This window comes from Zygosaccharomyces rouxii (genome assembly GCF_000026365.1).
Source record: "Zygosaccharomyces rouxii strain CBS732 chromosome E complete sequence".
NCBI classification, from domain to species: domain Eukaryota; kingdom Fungi; phylum Ascomycota; class Saccharomycetes; order Saccharomycetales; family Saccharomycetaceae; genus Zygosaccharomyces; species Zygosaccharomyces rouxii.
In genome coordinates, this window is record NC_012994.1 from 230,165 (window position 1) to 250,624 (window position 20,460).

The window sequence follows — 20,460 nt, forward strand, 5'->3', positions numbered from 1 at the left end:
ACATGACCTTGTGATCAGGTGACTTGTAGATGATTTACGTTCTCTTGGAAAATTTGAAAAAATATGGAAAATTAGCGGCTCATCACAGCTCATCGCAGGTTATCAACACCAATAATACGCTAAAAAGTAGCAATAGCCCTTCTTTTCACGGCACCAAAGCCCTTGAAAATGGAAATTCCCACTTCTACCGAGGCTCTCACCAAGTTACTGCGTTCTAAAGGCACCACTACTTCTCAAATTGTAGAAATCACTTCACATTTCGATGAATTAGATCTATATTTCCCTAATAAAGAGATTTTTATCCTAGAGCTTATACAGGATCGTTGGAATGACCAGAAATTGGTCAATTTCAAAAAGGACTACAAAATATGGAAGCTTTACAATGACATGTTTTCCAAGGTTACCGATGATACGATAAGGAAGAAACTACTAAAGGACTTGAGATTCGTTCCTCATTTGATGAAGACTTTAGAAGTGCTAGACTCGGACATCCCGGAGATTTTGATAGAGCTGGAAAGAATGTGTGTCCTAATCAATTCCATGATCAGAGTCGACGTATCAGCAGAAAATGCTATTACAATTCTGGGCAAGACTCTAAGCTTGATACAAAGGACGGACGCAGACCACGAAACCCTTGTGCTCCAAGTGATTAATTTAACAGATATTACCAATTTCGCACAAGTGTCAGCCAAGATGTCCGACTGCTATTGTCGGGAACTACTACTACCTACCGTCAAATATTTCGTAAAGTTTGGATCTGAACTCACACTTCTCTCAGACTTCCTGTCCAAATTTCTATTTGAACCTTCAGTGGATCTGGTACAGCTATTGGAATCTTTCGTGGACGGAAATCGTTCTCAGTTGGAGTCTCAAGATTGCATACTGATATTTGAAAAATCGATGCAGTCCTTATCCAAGCAGAATTTTTCTATGCTGGAGAAGATCTTCACCATCATAACATCGGCCAAAAAGCAACTAGCACCATCGCTGCTGAAAAAACTATCGATTTCTAAGAAGACGATGTCGCAAGAGTTTTTGGACAATCTGTTGTCGGAGAGTTTGAGGGATTCCAAATATGACCAACCGTTCTGGTCGCTGATTCTTCATATTTTAGATTTGGATGTTGAAATCGGAATTCAGAATTTTGATCAATTGATCAAGTTAGTGGTTGAAAGGAAGAGTGAAAATATCGAGTCTGTCGAGATGCTTTGGGAAAAGTTAATACAGTGCTTCATCAATGCCAGAGAATTCGTGGGCTTTTTGGAAAAGATACAGACATACTGTGGCGATCAAAGAGAGTCAGCTATTTTTCTTCTTCAAGATCCGCTTTTTGCAGATAAGATTTCCAGCAACATCTCTACTTTATCAGTTGTGCAGTTGAAATTTCTCATCACTAATTTAGTCGACCAGATCTTGAAAGGTTCGTCTGACACCTCCGACATCGGCGGTTCAGTTTTAAAACTTATTCTAAAGGGTCTTTCAAGGCTATCATACATTTCTTTACCAGAACTAAAGCCAGCAGTTGCCAAGGTCTTCGAGGTTCATGCTGATCATCCTTCAAAACTGTGGGAGATCTGGTATTTGGCGATGGAGGTTTACGACGATATTGTACCGTTAGACTCGTTGGAATCTATTGAAAAACAACTTTCCTTGTTTTTCTCACTCCCCATCAAGCCCAAGGAACTGTTTTACTATTTCTTCAAGCTGAGAGAGTATACGACTTTCGATTTAGTCCAATTAAGCGACGCACTTCTACAATTTTTACAAGAATCGACAACAGAAACTAAAAGAGTGGTGTTGAAGGACATTTTTTCCAATTGGTATTCGTTGTTAAACTCTGCTTTTTCCAGGAAAGCTCTTGAACAATTGACAAACTTTTTGGTTTCTGAAGAATGCATAGATCTGCTGGATGAAATTTTTGAAGATGATAACATTTTTGAAGAGCCCAATGTGATATTCTTTCTGGTCCAGAAATTGCAAGAGCGTTCTGAGCAACAGGAATATGTACTAAAACTTCAGAAAATCCCCATCCAATGTATCAATAAGAGTACAAGATCCGATTTGATAAACAGTTTAAGCTCCAAAAAAGTGATCACGAAGAAGGACATTGAATTAATTGGCCACCTGTTGTCTAATCCAACTTTTAAATCTAATATCGAAAGGCAGGCAGATTCATTGTATTCCGTACTATCACACGCTACTGAGAAATTGACATACGAGAACGTCGCTGTGGAGAAGGTCTGGCAAAACCACTTAGGTCAAATGAAAGAAGCTAGCAGCATTGACTTTATTCGAGAAGGAGGGCAATTTATTTCCAGAGGCATGAACGAAGATCCAAATGAAATAGGGTACTTCCAGATGGCATTTTTAGCTCTAAAAGTGTGTCGATCGAATGCATTAGACCCTCTCAAGAAAGATTTCGTTGGAAAATGCTTGAAAAGGCTTTCAAATGCCGAAAAGGAAGATATTGAAATAATAATATGGTTCTTGAGAGCTCTGTATTATGTTTTCAAACTGGATAACAATTGCATATCCAAAGATGAGTCCGCAAGACAGACTGTATCAAATCTTTATCGATCTATCAAGACCAGCGATAAGGAAATGCAGAAAAAATTATTGACAAATATATTTTTATTATACTCGACTACCTATGCTGATAAACTGGAATATCTGTATGCACACTACATGGTGCTAAGAAATTGCGATATTGAGTCAGAAGAAATACTTCCTGCGATCGAAGATGTGCTGAGTGATTCCTCTAAAACTAATTTAGTGGAGTTCAATCAAGCTTTTGCAAACCTCACCTTTTCCCTTGGCAGCTGTAAATCTAATTTCAACGAAGGACTCTTAGAACTCTACCGAGTCCAAATCGAGCACCTTGAGAAGGATAATATTATTGGGACACACTTGTTTGCGAAATCTCTTTCCGAGTTCTATACGAATTGTGAGAACTTCAAAAGTGCTAGAGTTCCAGTGTTACGATTACTCACAACTTTACAGTCTTTATTGGTATCCAAACCGTGGTTATTCTCTCAGTATTGTACTGAAATGCTATTCCCATTCTGTTTAAAACTAATGTCCACCTTTTTCGAAGGCTCCGGTGCAAACGACGATCTTTTCACCGCTATTGTCAAAGTCATTTCCAATATTTTACTGGCTCAAGGTGTGAAGTTAACCAATCGCCATCACTTAATGAATAGTTTTATCTGCGTATGCCTTGAATTAATTGCAGACTATAAAAACACTGGTTTAAGTTCGCAATCTGCTAAATCGCTCTCCAGGTTAATTAGCAATTTCGTCGAGCCAAGCAGTAGCGGGAACAACTATTCTAACAAGTATTCTAAAAATAATTTGAGTTCTACAGTTGGGCTACAAAAGAAGTTGTTGAGAAAATATGTTCCTGTGCTGTTAATCAGATTCATCCATTTGTCGATCTATCGACCCTTTGAAAGCCCAGCTAGAAAAGAATTGGCATCTGGTGTGTATGCCATTTTTGATCTAATTTCCCAGGCGGAATTGAATATGATCAATAGTATTTTAGATCATGCCGGTAGACAGTATTTCAAATCCCTATACGCAGAGTACAAGAAAGTTGGTAAGTGGGATGCAAATTGATTTTCTTTTTCTTCTTCCCTTTTGTTTTCAATTCAATTCATTTCATTTAGTTATAACGACATTCCCCATATGCCAATGTATATATATACTCTGTAGTCTCGTAATCCTATTTTATTTTTGCATGCGAAGTCCTTTTCTAGTTCTCTGTTCTTTTGAATTTGTTTACGATAGATTTCATCACAAACAAGATCTTCTCATCGAGAAAAGTGTTGCAAATGTATGGAGGTCCATAAAGCTCTCTTTTTTTCGTCCTTTGAAGCCTTACGATGTCTTTCCTTGTAATGAGACCCCGCAGCATACCATCATTTTCTACTATGATAACTTTACAACCCAATTGCTTGAACATACGGAATAACAAAGAAGCGGGGGCACCCATTTTAACCGATACAGGGAAAGGAATCACGATATCTCTGAAACTCATATGTTGGGTTCCCTCTAATTCAGTGGCAAATGAAAGGTCTGATCCACCAAAATCCAAAATTGTACTATTGGCGCCTCTGCTATCGCTCTCTATCATTAGTAATTTAGTCAGAATATCTCTTCTCAAAACGTAGCCAATGCACTTCTTCCCCGTTCTCATATCATAATCCTCCTTAACCACTGGGAACCCATTAACCGCAATTGTTTCCGAGTTGTAGATCAAAGACTCCAAACTAGACAGTGTCATTTTTTCATTAATCGTTACCAAATTTGGGGACATGATCTCTTCTGCAATAGTATCATCCATAAATTCATCACCATCTTCTGATTCTACTAATGGAAATCCATTGACTTTGATCATTTGGTCTGAAATCCCACCTGGGACACCTGAACTAGCCATCACCATTCTTGTAACCGCAACCACAATCATGGTAGGTATAATGTACATAAAGGCACCAGTTAGTTCAAACATGATAACCACAACAGCTAATGTCAACTGTGTAATTCCGCAAAGCGTAGCAGCCGCTCCCAAAAATGCATATGTACCACCAGTAATGACGCCAGGGCCACTGATAAATCTTTCTACTAGAAGACTAATTGCTCTACCGAATGTAGCACCCACAGCCATGGAGGGGACAAAGATTCCCGCTGGAATTTTGGCACCATATGAAATAACCACCAGGAAAGCTCTAACCAATGTCGCTATGAATAATGATGATAGAATTCTTAAAAAGCTAACCACATGGGTATTTTCATCTAATTGACACAACCTGTGCGTAAATGAAGAAGCCTTATCGTTACTTTGACATTCATGGAACAAAATACCCATACTTTCAGTCATATCCAGTTTTAAAAACTCATTGGTGTAACATATCAGTGCTGTGATAAATGCCAAGAAGACCACTTCTCTTATGGGCCAATTACTCAAACAAACCTTCCGGAAATGAACGTAGTTAATATTCCATTTGCTCACGTATTTCCCGTAAAGTCCACCAAATATACCCAGTATGATGAAGACGGGGATTTCTTGAACTTTCCAATCTCTATCGTAGGTCACATTGAATAAAACAATTTTACCACTTCTGAAAGGGTTGATGTACTCTAAAGTACTGGTTGCACAAAGGGCAACGTAAAATGATTTCCATAAAGTGGATGCACTAAACTCCACAGAAGAGGCTATTTCCTCCAAACTGAACAAAACGCCACCAATCGGTGATCCAAAGGCTACAGCTACACCAGCACCGCTTGCTGCTGTCAAATATTCCGATTGCTTTGAATAAGTTAGCACATCTTTCATGAGCCAATTGGTAATCACGTAACCACAACAAGTTGCGTAGTGTACAGATGGGCCTTCTTTACCCACACTCAGTCCGGAAGAAATGGCTAATGGCAATGCAATACTTTTTACGATTAAAGTAAGACCGTTCAAAAAGTCATCTCTATATTTAAAACCTGACACCCAGACTTTAATCTCAGAAATACCAGATCCCGTTGCCATTGGCGCAATATAGTTTACCATCAAGGTACTGAAAAGGGCAAAGGTCACTGAAAGCCCCATAAATATTAAGAATGGTATTGGTGTCGAGGACCAAGGTGTCCAAACCCCATTGCTCACACATTCGAATTCTTCCCTTTTACTCAGTGGACTCCTTGTATCTTTATGTTCCCCATCATTAGCAAATCCACTGCAACAGAACGACTTGTTTAATAGCCAATTTCTTGTACAATGACCAGTTTTCCAATTTACCAGAGTCTCTGTAAAAATCTGTAAGAAGCCTGCGATGCATCCGATAGTAACCCCTATCGCCGTCAAAGTAATGATCGTTTGACATCGACTCCATATGGCTACCTTAAATCTCCGATATTTTAAATTTCTCAAATCCTTATTACGATAGTCTTTACTACTGCCATCACTAACCAATTTGTTTTTCTCATTTAGCCAATCAATGGTAAGAAATTGGTTAAAATTAGCAGTCTCTGGGATATCGTTAAATCTATCACTGTTGGAAACTCCTTTATTTGAAGAAGACATTGTTTTGTAAACCCGCCAGAATGCAAATGCCTTCTATAGCCTATAGGCTCGAAATTTCTGGAGAAAAAAGGGTATCACTGACAACCCACTTACAAAACCAACTCACAAAAATCTTAAACGAGCCTTAAGAATCTTCTTTATCCTCCAATTTGTGGATACAATCCTTTGTTTTTAGTCTTCGAGTCAATCATTTTAACCTTATTGGAACCGCGTCTCGTATCATAAACACCACTTCGTCCAATATGATATATTGAAAATTTTTTAAATAGATGAAAAATTTCATGCTCATCTCATCTCATCTCATCTCATCTCTTAATAGTCAATAGTTGAAACTCTTTGATACACAACTTCATCTGAAGAGATTAAAACGACGTTCAAGCGAGCTGTTATCATTTGCAAGGAACTTGAATAGCGTATTTAGTTGTTTTTCCAGTTTTCCCCATTTTTTTCCTGAGTAAATTATCGATATGTCTGCTCCAAACCCAAAGGCCTTCCCTCTAGCCGATGAGACTTTGACTCAACAGATTTTGGATGTTGTCCAACAATCTTCTAACTTGAGACAATTGAAGAAAGGTGCCAATGAAGCTACCAAGACTTTGAACCGTGGTATCTCTGAATTTATCATTATGGCTGCCGACTGTCAACCTATTGAAATTTTGTTGCATTTACCATTGTTGTGTGAAGATAAGAACGTTCCATACGTTTTTGTTCCTTCAAGAGTGGCTTTAGGTAGAGCTTGTGGTGTTTCAAGACCTGTGATTGCAGCTTCTGTGACCACCAACGATGCATCTTCTATCAAAAACCAGATCTATGCTGTTAAAGACAAGATCGAAACTTTACTCATTTAGATGGGGCTTTCATAGAATTAATTAAGTAGGTCAGAAAAAAAAAAAGAATTTAATCTTAAATTTCCTCATTTCCATTCGTCTGGTTCTATGTATTTGGCAGACAAAATGTATATGGCGTTGTGAGAGCATGTTATGAGAAAAAGAGGGCGGATATATGAGGTCCTCTGAATTCCGTCTTGAATGTTGTAAATGAATTCGTCGATTGGTGAAACGCTCAAGATTTCATAAGGTATCAGTTTCTTGAAGTCATCAATCGATATGTGATTATTAAATGTCAGGTGAAGTTTATAATTCTTCGGACGTGATATAGTCGGTTCCCTTCGATCTTCAACAAAATCTATTAGAATATCTGTATCTGTCGCTTGGTATTCGTCTTCTTTACCATGATGCCATGTTACTAATTGAGGCCTTTTCGCAGTTTCGTAAATCGTTCTATACTTGCTGTTCCTAGGGTCATTGAAATGACGACAAAGGTTCTCTATTATATTTTCAGGCAGTCCAGAAGTAAATTCCTCACAATCCTTTATTCTTAAACCTGAGCGGATCGATTCAAGTCCCGGGGTTGTAAAATAAAGAGAAGGTATTCTATGGTCGAAGGACATCCTTCTAATCAGTTTCAAATGAAAATCGAATATTTTTACAATCGAATGGTCATCTTTGTAGTAACTCAAAAGCAAGTGGTTAAAGTACGAGACCAAGAGAACACCAGAAGCCACCTCATCCCATTCTTGACTTTTTACGGTTTTCATATTAATATGATCGAAAAGAACCAGTTGTAACCCTGCAGAATTTGAGTAGTTCTTAAGAGCCATTGCCACTAAATTATCAGATCCCGGCATCAGGGACATTTGCAAGGGCAAATAATCACCGAAATTGTAAAATTGGCTTTGGTATTCAGGCTCATGGATCATAAGCTGTTTCTCAACCGATGCTGAGATTTCCAAAAATTGTAGATTCCAACACCTGTCTAGAATACAGATTTCATTGTTCTTTAAATGGATAATTTTATAAGGAATCTCAGGTAGCGGTAGATTCCCATATACTAGATCACAGGTTCGAAGTAGAATAACCTCGAAGGCGTTGTGAAAAATAATGAAATTAAAGAATTTTACCATTTGAAATTCACTATTTTGGGGGGATTTGATCTCTAATATAACTTTTTCATTGAGCATTGAATAAATTCTTATTCGACCATCAAAGCTAGTGGCCACAATAAGAACGTTAGATACAAGGCGATCTGTAAATCCACGAGCAAGATTAACATAATTATCAATAATCTGTAATCCAGCTACTTGGAAATCATGCTCTACTGGAATCTCAAAAGATTTATTTCTGTTGTCACAGTAAAATATTTTACGATAATCGACGAAGGCGGCAACGTGTAATATCTTTTTTCGGTAATTGTAGCATGCTGAGACTACGGTAGCTTCATTGAGCCATTCCCCCAGTTGCAATTGTAAAATTTTTTGAGGAGCTGATTCTTCAGTGTATTTTAGAAGCTCCAATACACCATTGGCACATATGGTTGCAATATAATCAGTGTTTCTCTCCCAAGACATAGCACCAGAAACTTCTTCCGCTTCATCCCCCCATGAAGAAGCGACTGACTCTTTGAAAAGTGTTTCATCATCCGCATCTTTGAGTACTTCACCGGTTTTTGAAACCCAGATACCATCTTGGCCATTATCAGAGTCAGAGTCGCTATTGTATATAGTTCCTAAGGATTCATAAAATATGCCGTCTTTTGTGGACCAAAGGTTCGTCACTGGAGTATGGATTAAACGCTTTGAGAATGGAAATACCCGTTTACATGGAGGATATTGTAGGAATCGTTTTTCAAAAAATCCGTGGCGGTCTCCTGATGCACCACACAAAAGGACAGTATTCAAATCAGAACCCTTATTAGCAGCTATCTGGCCTGCAAAATAAGATCTATTTTCATTATCACATTTGAGCACCGATGATTGTAACGTTGAGGAATTGACAAGTACGACTAAACCTCTTGCATAAATGATAACATAGAGATTTTCTCGAAGTTCATAAGAATAATCTACCATCGAAGCGCTATAACTTGAAATGCTGTGTATTTTTTTCGAAGACCATCTTATAGGAGGTTTCGCCAGGTGAATATCTAGATCAGTAGTCTCGAAGACGTCAGAGGATGTGTGAAGACGAATTGAATTCATCATGGAGTTCCAACTTATACTGAAAAATTGTGCATCATTTGGTAGTCCCTTATTTTTTCTTTGGAAAACCTTCAAATCCGAGGTAAAATTCCAAGTCTTGTTTGAAGTCACACAAAGTACTAATTGATCATTGATTTTTTCTATTATGACGCTTTTAAAATCTAAATTCCCTAAGGTTGCTCTCTTTAGAGGTTTAAAAATCCCTGTTCTTGAACAATGCTTGGAAAATTCTACAAATACATCTCCATTGAATACACTCTTGTAGACGCAAAGAAATATACTATCATTTAGCATAAAAGTGGAGTATTGCAGTGGTTGTCTTTCCACAGGGAGAAATACACCTAGTGATTCTCTAGGGTCAAAATACGACCATTTATATATTGTCTTTCCAGCCTGAGAAATGTATATCCCGTTCTTAGAAGATGCTGTTATACTTTGGAAGTTCAATACAGAGAAATCGCCCCGTTCAGAAATAAAAACAGGGGAAAACTTCAGAGTCGAAAGATTAATTCTGTAGAATAAAATTATACCATCACTCTTAAAAAACACATGAGCTGGGAAGCACTCACCATTCGTTCCTTGAAAATTCTCCAGATATAAGTATGCAACGAAGCTAGAGAGAGGGCTTGCTTTTTCGTGATAGACTAGGTGGTCTAGATCAAAAACATAAAGTCCATTATTGAAGCACAGAAGATGCAAATTGTCATTGTTTAATTTCTGATAACCGATGACCCTCCCAGATGGAAAGTCACCATAGGGATCAAGCCGATACTCACGAAGAGGTAGCTCAAGATCTTTCCGAAATTTCAATTCATCCGAAAGATACTTCAGATCATCCATGAGAGCCTTTCGAGTCACACTCTTACTCTATTGAATTCTCGGTGTAACCTTTAAAAGCTTGTCTTCTCGCTCTTTATCGATGAGGCGATAACGCGTTGAAATTTCATCACAAGGAATAACTGATGGGAATTCTAGTAACATTGAAAGGAAATAAAATTGAGGGTGTAAACAATTGCGAGCTTGCTTGATTAAACTTCCAAATCTATATTCCCTTATACCCAATGGGATTACAACATGGACTTTTCAAAGGATTTCTTGAACGAAGAATCTGTCGAAATTCTAGTATCCGTGAAAATCAAATCAGACTGTTCGTCTTCCAACTGAATAAATTTGAATTGTTCTTCCATTTTTTTTCCTACTGTTGTTTTAAGTTTTCTTAGAAGTTTAGAATCTTCCAAAATGCCTATCAGGTACTCACCCTTGGATGTGCTTATTGTAAATAATATTGAAATCGGTTTTCTTTCACACTGAATTAAAGATTCTTCTCTAATGAGGTAGGAGGATTCATGGCTTTTTGAAAATGAGCATATGCTAACAATGTCACCTGGAAGTTTTAGTTGAATTAAACTTGGTTCATCGTCAATAGATGTGCGGTATAAGAAAATTGATCTTTCAGTGTCACCAGTAATTAACCAAGTGGTTTCTCCCATTCGGCACATTGATAGATGGGTTATCAATCCATTCGCATTAGGATGATCCCCGAATAATGATTTTTCTGAGGTTGTTATAGGAGTAATTCGTAAATTCTCTTGAGCACTATTTGACTTTTGAGTCAATACATATTCCCGTAGGCCCCTAAGGATATTGAGGATAAGTAGTCTTTCGTTAACGAAAGATCCCTCTTGCAATTTTCTTTTTTTCCCTTCAGGTACCATCCCTGGTGGATATGTGCGTGGCAACCTGACAATTGTATTAACTAGCCCACCACAACGTACATCGTTGGATACCAAGTCGATTTTGAAAGTGTTTTCCTTAAGTAAGTAGTCAATTTTGTAAGCTTGTAAAACTTCACCAGCAGTGATAAGAGTACGGTTGTGGTAATTAAGTAAAGCTGTAATGGGGTGGCTCGTATTAACGCCTTGAAGTAGCTCTATAGTTCCGTTGTTGTCATCAATAGAGAATAACAGAAGATTATCTAATGATTCATCTTCTGCCATTTCGTAGTTTAAAGAGACGATAAAAACTCTGTCAAATGCTAGTTGCATTGCATAAATGTTGTTTTGATTCATGCCATCACTCATGAAGGATTCCCTATTGAAAGGCAATGCTACAATATCCGATACAAGTGCCTGGGGGTATTTTTCGGATAAATCATATTGCGATACGGTCTTCTGTGTCTCTAAATCATGTAATTGAATTTCAGTGTAGTATTTCACTCTTTGCAATAGATCACTGTATGCTGAACGAAGTGAACTCGTCAAAACATATCTGGTTGAGCATGACAACGAAATGAATTTTGTATGGATGTACAAATTGGAGTCAATACGTTTGTTAATAACATTGGGTTGAGGGATCTCGTTGGCGATTGTGTATTGATGTATTTTGGAATCATCATCTAAAATTGAAATTGCCGAACCGTCCTTAGCGGCGATTTTACTGATACGAGTTTTCATATCAATTCGGGTGAGTTCGAATTTTCCTGTTTCTGTGGAGCTCAACAGCAATAAATCATCTCTAGTATAAATGAGAAAAAATCCCCTGTCAGTAACTGCACATATTTCTGCCCTCTGAGCACCAATCTTATGCTTGGTGCATATTTTGACGTTTTTAATATCCAACTCACATAGTTTACCATCAATGTCAGTAATTAAGAGACGAAGAGATCCCCGCCAGCTTATCACGTTCATGCATGCGATTGAATCTAGTTCAGTAGAAACGTCGATGTCCTTCTTTAAAATGTGGGTATCTTGCAAAATTGTGAGCTTGTTATCGACGGACAGTACAGTAATTTTAGAGCCATTTTCCAGCTTGGTGCATGTTAAAATGTATTTCACGAGAGAAGAGCTTCTCAATTTATCGAGTAAAACAGTTTCAGTTTCGTCACTCCATCCTATGTGCCCAACCTTAGAAACGTATGCATAATTCCCACTGGGATCGTTGAAAATATTAGACCAAGTGATTATCGAAGTGTCTTTAACAATGGTTCCATCTAATGTGACATGTATTGGTGACATGCAAGTATCAATCAATTCACCATTACAAAAGATTTGCCCGCGTGAATCCTTCCACCAAACACCCTTATTATTATTCCATAGCTGCATGACTTGGTATTCAGAATCAAATGATTCGACTAGTGAGAAGAAATTTGAATGACCCCAAAATTTTGATTCAACAAATCCCTTGTTATTGACTGATCCACCACAATTGACCAATTTGTGGAAATCTGTTCCTATAATGTCTGAAGAGAACATTTTTGATAGATTATAAGGAACTCTTTTAACGACCTGTATTTGGTTCAAATCTAGAAATATAATTTCATTCTCTGGCTCACACAAAAGGATAGCCATTGCATTGGATAATAAAATTGTCCTTGTGATAATTTGTCGATCAGAAGTAAGCCCCTCAATCGTAATTATTTCAGTCGATAAAGCATCCCAATGATAAATAAGCTCATCAGGATCTTCAAAGATAACTTTCAACCAAATTTTTAGTAAGCGATTTTGAGAGTTGAAAGCCGCGAATTCCAATGAGTTGACGTTTCTTCTCAATATTATCCCCCCATCCAAATTTATTTTATCATCCTCCGTCAAATCATAGGACATGTAGCAGCCTTCAAAACTTTGGAACTGCTGAAATTCTACATCTTTAACAGTCTGTTCATAACCTCCAGGTAATTTTATGAACAGAACCTGACGTGGTCCAAAAATGAAAAAACCGACATTGGAAATAGCTCTTAGCACTGCTCTATTATCTTCAAACTGTACTTCCAATTTACTATGACTTATAAACGTCTCCCATGGTTGCCTTCCCTTACGAACTTCTTTAGGCGCTTGTCTGATGACTTGGAAATAATAGTTCTGAGAAAATATATTAAGTAGAAGAATGGATATTGTAGGGAAATCTCTACCGGACATGTAGTCAATATTCCATGAAATTTCCATGCCAATAATTGTATCTACATCCTCGAAAATGCACCTTGGTCCCTCATCTCTTTTGACAAAATACATTACTTTGTTCTTCAATTGATACTCAATTGCAAAGATAGTATTTTTACGCAAATTGATGAAGATTTGATTGTCTCGTTCATCAAATGCAAAGAATTTCTTCTCATCATCTTGTTCCATGCCAGTTTCTAAGAGATCGATTCTTTCGCACTGGGAATTCAATAGTTCGAGGGCTCCACAATCTTTTAGTAAAATCAAATATTCGACACCGGTTAACGGTTCCCAATAAGCACTAGCACCAATATTGTAGCCGGTAGTCACAATGGTTTCCATTTGCTCATAAACCAGTTCAGAGGAATAAACCGCCCTGCATATCTGTTCCGGTTCCACTACTAAAAGAGTACCATCCCTTAGGATGAAACTGTCTATCATACATTTTGACTTGCTCAATTCACCTAAAACTACGTGATCCTCCATAGATATGGCGCATACTAAGTTCTCTTCCTCCCTTTTCCGATTCTTCAATGCATCATCAGCTGTATTGAATGTTGACTTTTAGGTCAAGGCGACTTCTTTCTTTAGCAACGGAGGAAGGTATATGACATTATTTGATATTGGCAAATATACGCTGTATAAACACCTGTTAAATTCTCAATTCAACTTCTAGAAGCTGCTGAGCTGCATTGGCAAGGCAAAATTGTCTGCTCAAAGTTTCAGGTTTTCAATCTCAGGCTCTGGTGTCGTTTACTGATTATAGCTTTGACGAAAGTCTTGGACACAAAAAACTGTAATAAGGTAGAACTTAGTTAGTCAATTGGAAGCTACCTAAGGGGTATTTAGTGGTTATTTGCTGAGCTTTGAAAGATGCCACAGCTATTCCGGCGATTTTCAAGTAAGAAATCTTCAGATATTCAGATTGTTAGTCATTCTAAAGGTAAGTCACAAGGTAAACGTGAGAATAGACAACGAGCTGACTCGGATTCTTCTGAAAATGGATTGGATAGCTTTAAAGAGATTAAGTGTCCTTGTTGTGGTACCCTTTTGCAATTCCCCAGTGATGTAAAAAGGTTGAAATGCGCCGTTTGCCAAGTGACAACTGTGGTTCCTATGAAAGGTGATTCAAGAGTGAGTTCTTCTGGTAAATCAAATATTACTATTTCATTTTCTGAACTGCAAACGATTGTGGATAAGTGTTGTGCTAAAAGAGCCAAGATGAAGGCCGCCACGAAGGAAGAATTGTGTGCGATTTATGATCCAGTAGCCGCGTACCTTAATGAAGGATTTCATGACATAGATATATTAAACAATTCTTTTAAAACTTCTCATAGAAGGCAATTAATTGATTATTATGAATTGATGAACTTTTATCAATTAGTTATGGAATTACCTACAAGAAATCCATTTTATAGGATGTTATGTGCATCTAATGACCTGTTAAAAAACCCACCTTACACAGGTGGCGATGTCCGTTGGATATTGATAATATGGGCTAATCCAAGCATTAAGAGAAGTCTTGTCGGTCAGAAGAAAAATGGGTACGATGCCCCCAAAATACTTGCTGTGGCCTATGAATTGACGAAAAGATGTATTGGTTATTTGGCAAATATAGAATCACAAGCTCAATATGGGAAGTTGATGAAACATTTGAAGTATATTAGCTTGAATGAATTTCAATCTCAAGTGGAACTTCTGAATATATATATCACGTTCCAATTTTCCCGAATCCTATACCGGGATTTAAAGGCCTCTGTTAATCCACATAAAAGAACTTTGGTAGATAATTCTCCACTAGTACAGCCCTCACCTACTGGTAGCGAACTTTTGTCGAACGAGGATAAGAATGATTCGTTAAATTTGAAACATGGAAAACCCGCTGTGGTGCAGGACTTCAAATTCAAACCATACGAATATGAATTGGATTGGCACATTAGATGTGCTGCCAAATTGATGCAAACTATGAATAAGGTAAATGACAAACGTTACACGATCACCAAAACTACTAATTTGTCAAGTTTAGAATTTTACAACGTAATGCTAGATTTTATAGATTACAGACAGGATTTTGAGAATTGGAGAACAGATAATAAAAAATCAAGTAAAGAAACCCCCGTTACACTTACTGATTTCCCCGGTATGCCAATGAGAAGATTTACACTCTGCAGCTATCCATTTCTTCTTTCCTTGGGAGTTAAGATATCCATTATGGAGCACGAGGTTAGGCGTATTATGGAGTATGAGGCAGAAAATGCATTTTTAACATCTCTGGATAAAGGTAAAGCAGTTTCCGTATATTTTAAAATTAGAGTGCGTAGATCAAACATCACTAACGATTCTCTAAGGTCAATTGAGAATCATCAAAGGGATTTGATGAAATCGCTAAGGGTTGAATTCGTCAATGAACCTGGTGTGGATGCAGGTGGGTTGCGTAAAGAGTGGTTTTTGTTATTGACCCGATCATTGTTTAACCCATTGAACGGATTGTTTAGCTATGTGGAGGAAAGCAGATTATCATGGTTTGCGATTATTCCCATAAGAAGCGGTTCACAAGATGGTTGCCCTGACCACAGCCAATTGTACTATCTGTTTGGCATTGTCATTGGGTTAGCGATTTTCAACAGTACAATTCTGGATTTGGAATTTCCAAGAGCTTTTTACAAGAAACTGTGCGGTGAACTGCTGAATTTTGATGACTACATGCAGTTGTATCCTGAAACAGGTCAAAACTTGATCAAAATGCTAGATTATAATAAGGAAGATTTCACCGATGTATTTGCATTGACTTTTGAAGCTACTTATGAAGACAGGAGCAAAGAACTTTTAGGTCACAAGCCATGTATTGTTTCGGTTGAATTATGCCGTAATGGTAGGTATAGAAAGGTTACGCAGGAAAACAAATACGAATTTGTTCAATTGTGGCAAGATTTTTTCATGAATAAATCGGTAGAGGCGCAATTTAAGCAATTTGCGAGTGGATTTCGTCAGGTCTTTGTCCTGTGTGAATCTATCAGATTATTTAATCATGAAGAATTGGCAAGATTGATTTGTGGAAATAGGGAGAAAAACTGCTTTGAATTTCAAATGTTGAGGTCGGTGACTAGATATGTTGGCGGGTTCAATGATAAATCTAGGGTAGTAGTTTGGTTTTGGGAAATCCTGCAAGGGTGGGATTTCCGGTTACAGCGGAAATTGTTGCAGTTCGCGACTGGATCTGATCGTGTCCCGCCGGGTGGGATGTCAACTCTGCCTTTCAAAATATCAAGGTTAGGTTCGAAGGATAGTGATAAATTACCGTTGGCACACACTTGTTTTAACGAAGTATGTTTATGGGAATATTCTTCAAAAGAGAAATTAGAGCAAAAATTGTGGTGGGCGGTGACTCAATCGGAAGGTTATGGTTTTAAATAAGGTCGGTGTATAATGGATTTATAGTTTGGGAAATAAAAACTTTTTTCTTTTTTATTTGTATATGGATTTACTGTGATAGCCGCACGGTGTTGATAGCGCCGCACTGTTAGGCGTAAATCATTTTTTCGGAGTCGATAAGAAGGACGATAAGAGGTGATAATCTCATTCTAAATGTGTATTTGACAGTACTACTTCCTGCGTCATGTAATGGCTTCAGTGCATCAGACATGACAAGTTCCAAAGATCGGTATTTAGCTTTATTCGGGTCCACTGAAACTGAACCCGCCCGGAGATATGACATTTACTGTTATTCTTCACTAGAAAACGCATCACTTAGGACTATATTCTCGGCGATCCAACACAACAGAGACTCACCATCATCATAGGGCTTTCTTATATTCCTTATATTGCTAAAGATTAGGGCTAAGTAAGGTCACGTGACGCTCCCCAGATTAATTTCAATTTATCGGCGTCTTCCTTCTCTATGATAATAAGCTATGAATTCTACAGTGAGCTTATTCACAAGGCTCAGTTCCCATTAAATATATGCATTATAGCCATTTTTCTACTTTTCTAGAAAACCGTCCAATCATATTTGATTATTTATCTGTATCCTTACACCACAGCTATTTCGCCTGTAGACAGAAAAAAAAATTAGTAGAACTTTGAGCTTCCAAGGATGAGCTGGAATGGATAAACTACAAACAGCCTAATCTGAAGAAATATCGTTAGAGTAATTTCGTATTCTAAGGGACTGCTACAATTTAATATATTCGTTCAAAGAGAAACCGTTATTCTTCTCTCCTTATTTATTCTTCAATTTACCGTTGGTGTAGCTAGCCTGATATTTCCTACAAGATCCATCCATCCAATCCAATAATATACAAATGCTTTCTTTGAGATCTTCCTTGAGAACTTCTTTGAAGTCTTTAGCTCCATCCACTAGGATGTTGTCTGGTTCTGCTGTTGCTGCTAAATCCACTTACAGAACTCCAAACTTCGGTGATAGCATAAAGGAAAACAATGATCCAGACAGAAGCCGTTCCTACGCTTACTTTATGGTTGGCTCCCTAGGTCTATTGTCATCCGCAGGTGCTAAATCTACTGTTGACTCTTTCATTTCTTCCATGTCCGCTTCTGCTGATGTTTTAGCTATGGCTAAGGTGGAAGTTAGTTTAGCTGCTATTCCAGAAGGTAAGAACGTTGTGGTTAAATGGCAAGGTAAGCCAGTTTTCATTAGACACAGAACTTCAGCCGAAGTTCAAGAAGCTAATGAAGTGCAAATGGCTGCTTTGAAAGATCCTCAAACCGATGCTGACAGAACCAAGGATCCTCAATGGTTAATCATGTTGGGTATCTGTACTCATTTGGGTTGTGTTCCAATTGGTGAATCTGGTGATTTCGGTGGTTGGTTCTGCCCATGCCACGGTTCTCACTACGATATCTCCGGTAGAATTAGAAAGGGTCCAGCTCCATTGAACTTGGAAATTCCAGCTTACGAATTCGAGGAAGATGGTCAAAAAGTGATCGTCGGTTAAGATGAGAAAGGAATTGATTGAGAAGATTAATAATAACGAAATTTTAAAAAATGCAGAAAAAACGTTAAAAGTATATGAAAGAAATTCCAATATTGTGGAGGTGCTAATGCAGTGCATCTTTGGTCCTGTTTGAAAGATAGAAGGAGAAAATAAAATAATAATATTAAAAAAAAAAAAAAAAAAAGAAGTTGCAATAATCAAATGAACGAGACATGTGAGCATATCATCTTCCTCTATATATATATTTATATCATATTTATTTTGTAGTCAGTGTTTCTATTTGCCGCTGAGTGTCTCGATAGCGGTAAATGCGTATATATTCGAATGAATAAAGATCTTTTTTAGAGATCGGGGAATTTTAGAAGCCACGGTTCTAAATCGTCAGGAATTTCACGCCAATGATGAGCCGCCCATTCCGAAAATTTGACACCTGTCTCAAAGCATTGGACTTCTGCAATGTCGTTTACAATCATTTTGTTCATTTCGCGACCGTTTGTAGACGTAGAATTATTGTTATCACTAGGTAGATTATTATTACTTCTATGATCCAGATCTGTAGGATAGGACTTTATTGGAGATGCGATAGCATGTGCACTTCGACCCTTTGATGGTTCCATATTAATGTCAGCATATCCTTTCAAAAGTTTTCTACAATAGTTTGGCAAGTTTTTAGGTCTATAACTATTGTCATATCTAATTCTCCAGTATACAGACCAATGAATATTACCGTAGTCCGGTACGTACCGCGGTTGGCCCAAGTTCGGGATGTATACTGATCTCCACTTGCCAGACCCACTTTCCATTCTTAATCCAATGGGAATTAATTCCAATAACCACCAGAGAGCTATTTGAAATTTAGAAGCAGATGTACAATCAAAAGTGTATTTCTCTCTGGCGGCTTCTCTCTCCGTTAAGATTTCGTTGATTCTCATTTCTTTAAAATTATTCCAAGTCGTTTGTAACCAATTAGCTGATTCCAATTCGGAAAGCAATTGTTCCCGTGAATCAGTATTGTTGTCTTCAATTTGTTCATAGGGTTCATCCAAATCTGGATGTCTCACTTGATTAAAACTTAATTTGTCATGGATAGTGGAGAAGAGTGAACCTAATGACGTCTGCTTGGACGCTAATTTATGAATTGAATGTTTTTTAAAAATTAAACCATGTTTGACAGCTTCTGCAATCATCCAACGTAAGGATAAACCAGATAGCACCTCTCTCGTTTCACAATCAGAATGATAACCACCCCCCACATCCGAATGGTCGCCTGGGAACCACTTCTCCACCAAATCAGATGTCATTAACGAATTAACAGTGCGAACTGAATTGCTGAAGGGCTCATATTCAAAAAATCCTTCGACATTTTCGTTGACATTTTTCGTATTTTGTAGGTTACTACTACGCAGTTTCTGTAACTGCTTATTGATTTTTTGCGTTAAATTCTCTGCTTTTGCAGATGAATTACTTTCAGAAGAATCAGATGCTTGTTTAACTGAACCACTTCCTTTGTTCAACATCAGTTCGATTAATGAATGAGACAGATTTGGGTTAGTATCGTCGAGGGTCTGTTCTTCAGAGACCTCTGATGCAGTCTCCACCAGGTAACTATTGTAATTTAGGGAAAATAATTTTGGAGCATCAAGATTTATCGCAAAAGTTTGTTGCTTAAACTTACCTTTTCTCTCATCTAATGAAACTGCATGCCTTATGTGGTCTACTATACCGCTTCTTTGGGTGCATGGGAATAATCTGTCTCTTAGAATCCCTACAGAGTTGACTGAATCAAATAAACCTTGGAAGAAAACCCTTATTTCGTAAGGACGACTGAATGTTCTTTTGAATTCTTCCGCTAAAGTGGTATTGTAGCTGGATTCACTTGGTTGTTCGGCAAATTCCCATGATTCATAAATTTTCCACGCCATACTAACCATATCATCTAAGCCCCTGTTTAAAAGCCCAACCCTTTCTAACATACCAGCAAGGGCCCTTGCAACATATGCGCCACGAGAAAATCCAAACATGTAAACTTTATCACCTTTCTCGTAATAATTCATTAAAAACAAATAACCCGAGACAATGTGATGATCGATGCTCGAAGCAAAAAGGGCATCAATTTTATTCATGATACTTGCGGTGCTAAAATTTCTTCTCATATCAACTACGGGATCAAAATTCGCCTCCGTTCCTACCCCAGGTTGGTAGTAGCACATCTGAATTTTATCATCTTGGGTCTCCAACAATTGGAAGATCTTCAGGACATTTGTAATAGGGTTAGGTCCGAAGTTTTCACAAGTTCCATCAAAACAGAGTACAATGTTCTTGCCAGAACCCTCCTCCTGCCCAGAGTGGGATTCTGAAGTCGACATTCGAGATCGTGGGCAGTAGAGTGGTATTACTTTTTTTCAGGCTAATAGTGCAGATTTCTAGCTAAACAGTTGAGTAGAAAGGACTTAAAGGATCAACTTCATTCAG

The 20,460-nt window shown here is 37.8% G+C and overlaps 8 protein-coding genes across 8 annotated transcripts; 4 read left to right on the plus strand and 4 right to left on the minus strand.

The window, feature by feature from the left end:
- Positions 1-168: 168 nt before the first annotated feature.
- Positions 169-3,615, plus strand: URB2 (ribosome biogenesis protein URB2; the record flags this gene model as incomplete). The annotated part of the gene is made up of 1 exon (XM_002499027.1): positions 169-3,615. The coding sequence occupies one exon, from the start codon at positions 169-171 to the stop codon at positions 3,613-3,615; it is 3,447 nt and encodes a 1,148-aa protein (XP_002499072.1).
- Positions 3,616-3,751: 136 nt separating this feature from the next.
- On the minus strand, positions 3,752-6,067 carry GEF1 (Gef1p; the record flags this gene model as incomplete). The annotated part of the gene is made up of 1 exon (XM_002499028.1): positions 3,752-6,067. One exon carries the CDS (start codon positions 6,065-6,067, stop codon positions 3,752-3,754), a length of 2,316 nt encoding a protein of 771 aa, XP_002499073.1.
- Positions 6,068-6,534: 467 nt separating this feature from the next.
- On the plus strand, positions 6,535-6,915 carry SNU13 (RNA binding protein SNU13; the record flags this gene model as incomplete). Its single annotated transcript, XM_002499029.1, has 1 exon — positions 6,535-6,915. The coding sequence occupies one exon, from the start codon at positions 6,535-6,537 to the stop codon at positions 6,913-6,915; it is 381 nt and encodes a 126-aa protein (XP_002499074.1).
- A 65-nt stretch (positions 6,916-6,980) lies between these two features.
- ZYRO0E03080g (uncharacterized protein) lies at positions 6,981-9,941 on the minus strand (the record flags this gene model as incomplete). Its single annotated transcript, XM_002499030.1, has 1 exon — positions 6,981-9,941. One exon carries the CDS (start codon positions 9,939-9,941, stop codon positions 6,981-6,983), a length of 2,961 nt encoding a protein of 986 aa, XP_002499075.1.
- A 227-nt stretch (positions 9,942-10,168) lies between these two features.
- Positions 10,169-13,522, minus strand: MLO127 (Mlo127p; the record flags this gene model as incomplete). Its single annotated transcript, XM_002499031.1, has 1 exon — positions 10,169-13,522. The coding sequence occupies one exon, from the start codon at positions 13,520-13,522 to the stop codon at positions 10,169-10,171; it is 3,354 nt and encodes a 1,117-aa protein (XP_002499076.1).
- Positions 13,523-13,909: 387 nt separating this feature from the next.
- HUL4 (putative E3 ubiquitin-protein ligase HUL4) lies at positions 13,910-16,450 on the plus strand (the record flags this gene model as incomplete). Its single annotated transcript, XM_002499032.1, has 1 exon — positions 13,910-16,450. The coding sequence occupies one exon, from the start codon at positions 13,910-13,912 to the stop codon at positions 16,448-16,450; it is 2,541 nt and encodes an 846-aa protein (XP_002499077.1).
- An 887-nt stretch (positions 16,451-17,337) lies between these two features.
- RIP1 (ubiquinol--cytochrome-c reductase catalytic subunit RIP1) lies at positions 17,338-17,988 on the plus strand (the record flags this gene model as incomplete). The annotated part of the gene is made up of 1 exon (XM_002499033.1): positions 17,338-17,988. The coding sequence occupies one exon, from the start codon at positions 17,338-17,340 to the stop codon at positions 17,986-17,988; it is 651 nt and encodes a 216-aa protein (XP_002499078.1).
- A 341-nt stretch (positions 17,989-18,329) lies between these two features.
- ZYRO0E03168g (uncharacterized protein) lies at positions 18,330-20,354 on the minus strand (the record flags this gene model as incomplete). Its single annotated transcript, XM_002499034.1, has 1 exon — positions 18,330-20,354. One exon carries the CDS (start codon positions 20,352-20,354, stop codon positions 18,330-18,332), a length of 2,025 nt encoding a protein of 674 aa, XP_002499079.1.
- Between the last annotated feature and the right edge of the window lie 106 nt (positions 20,355-20,460).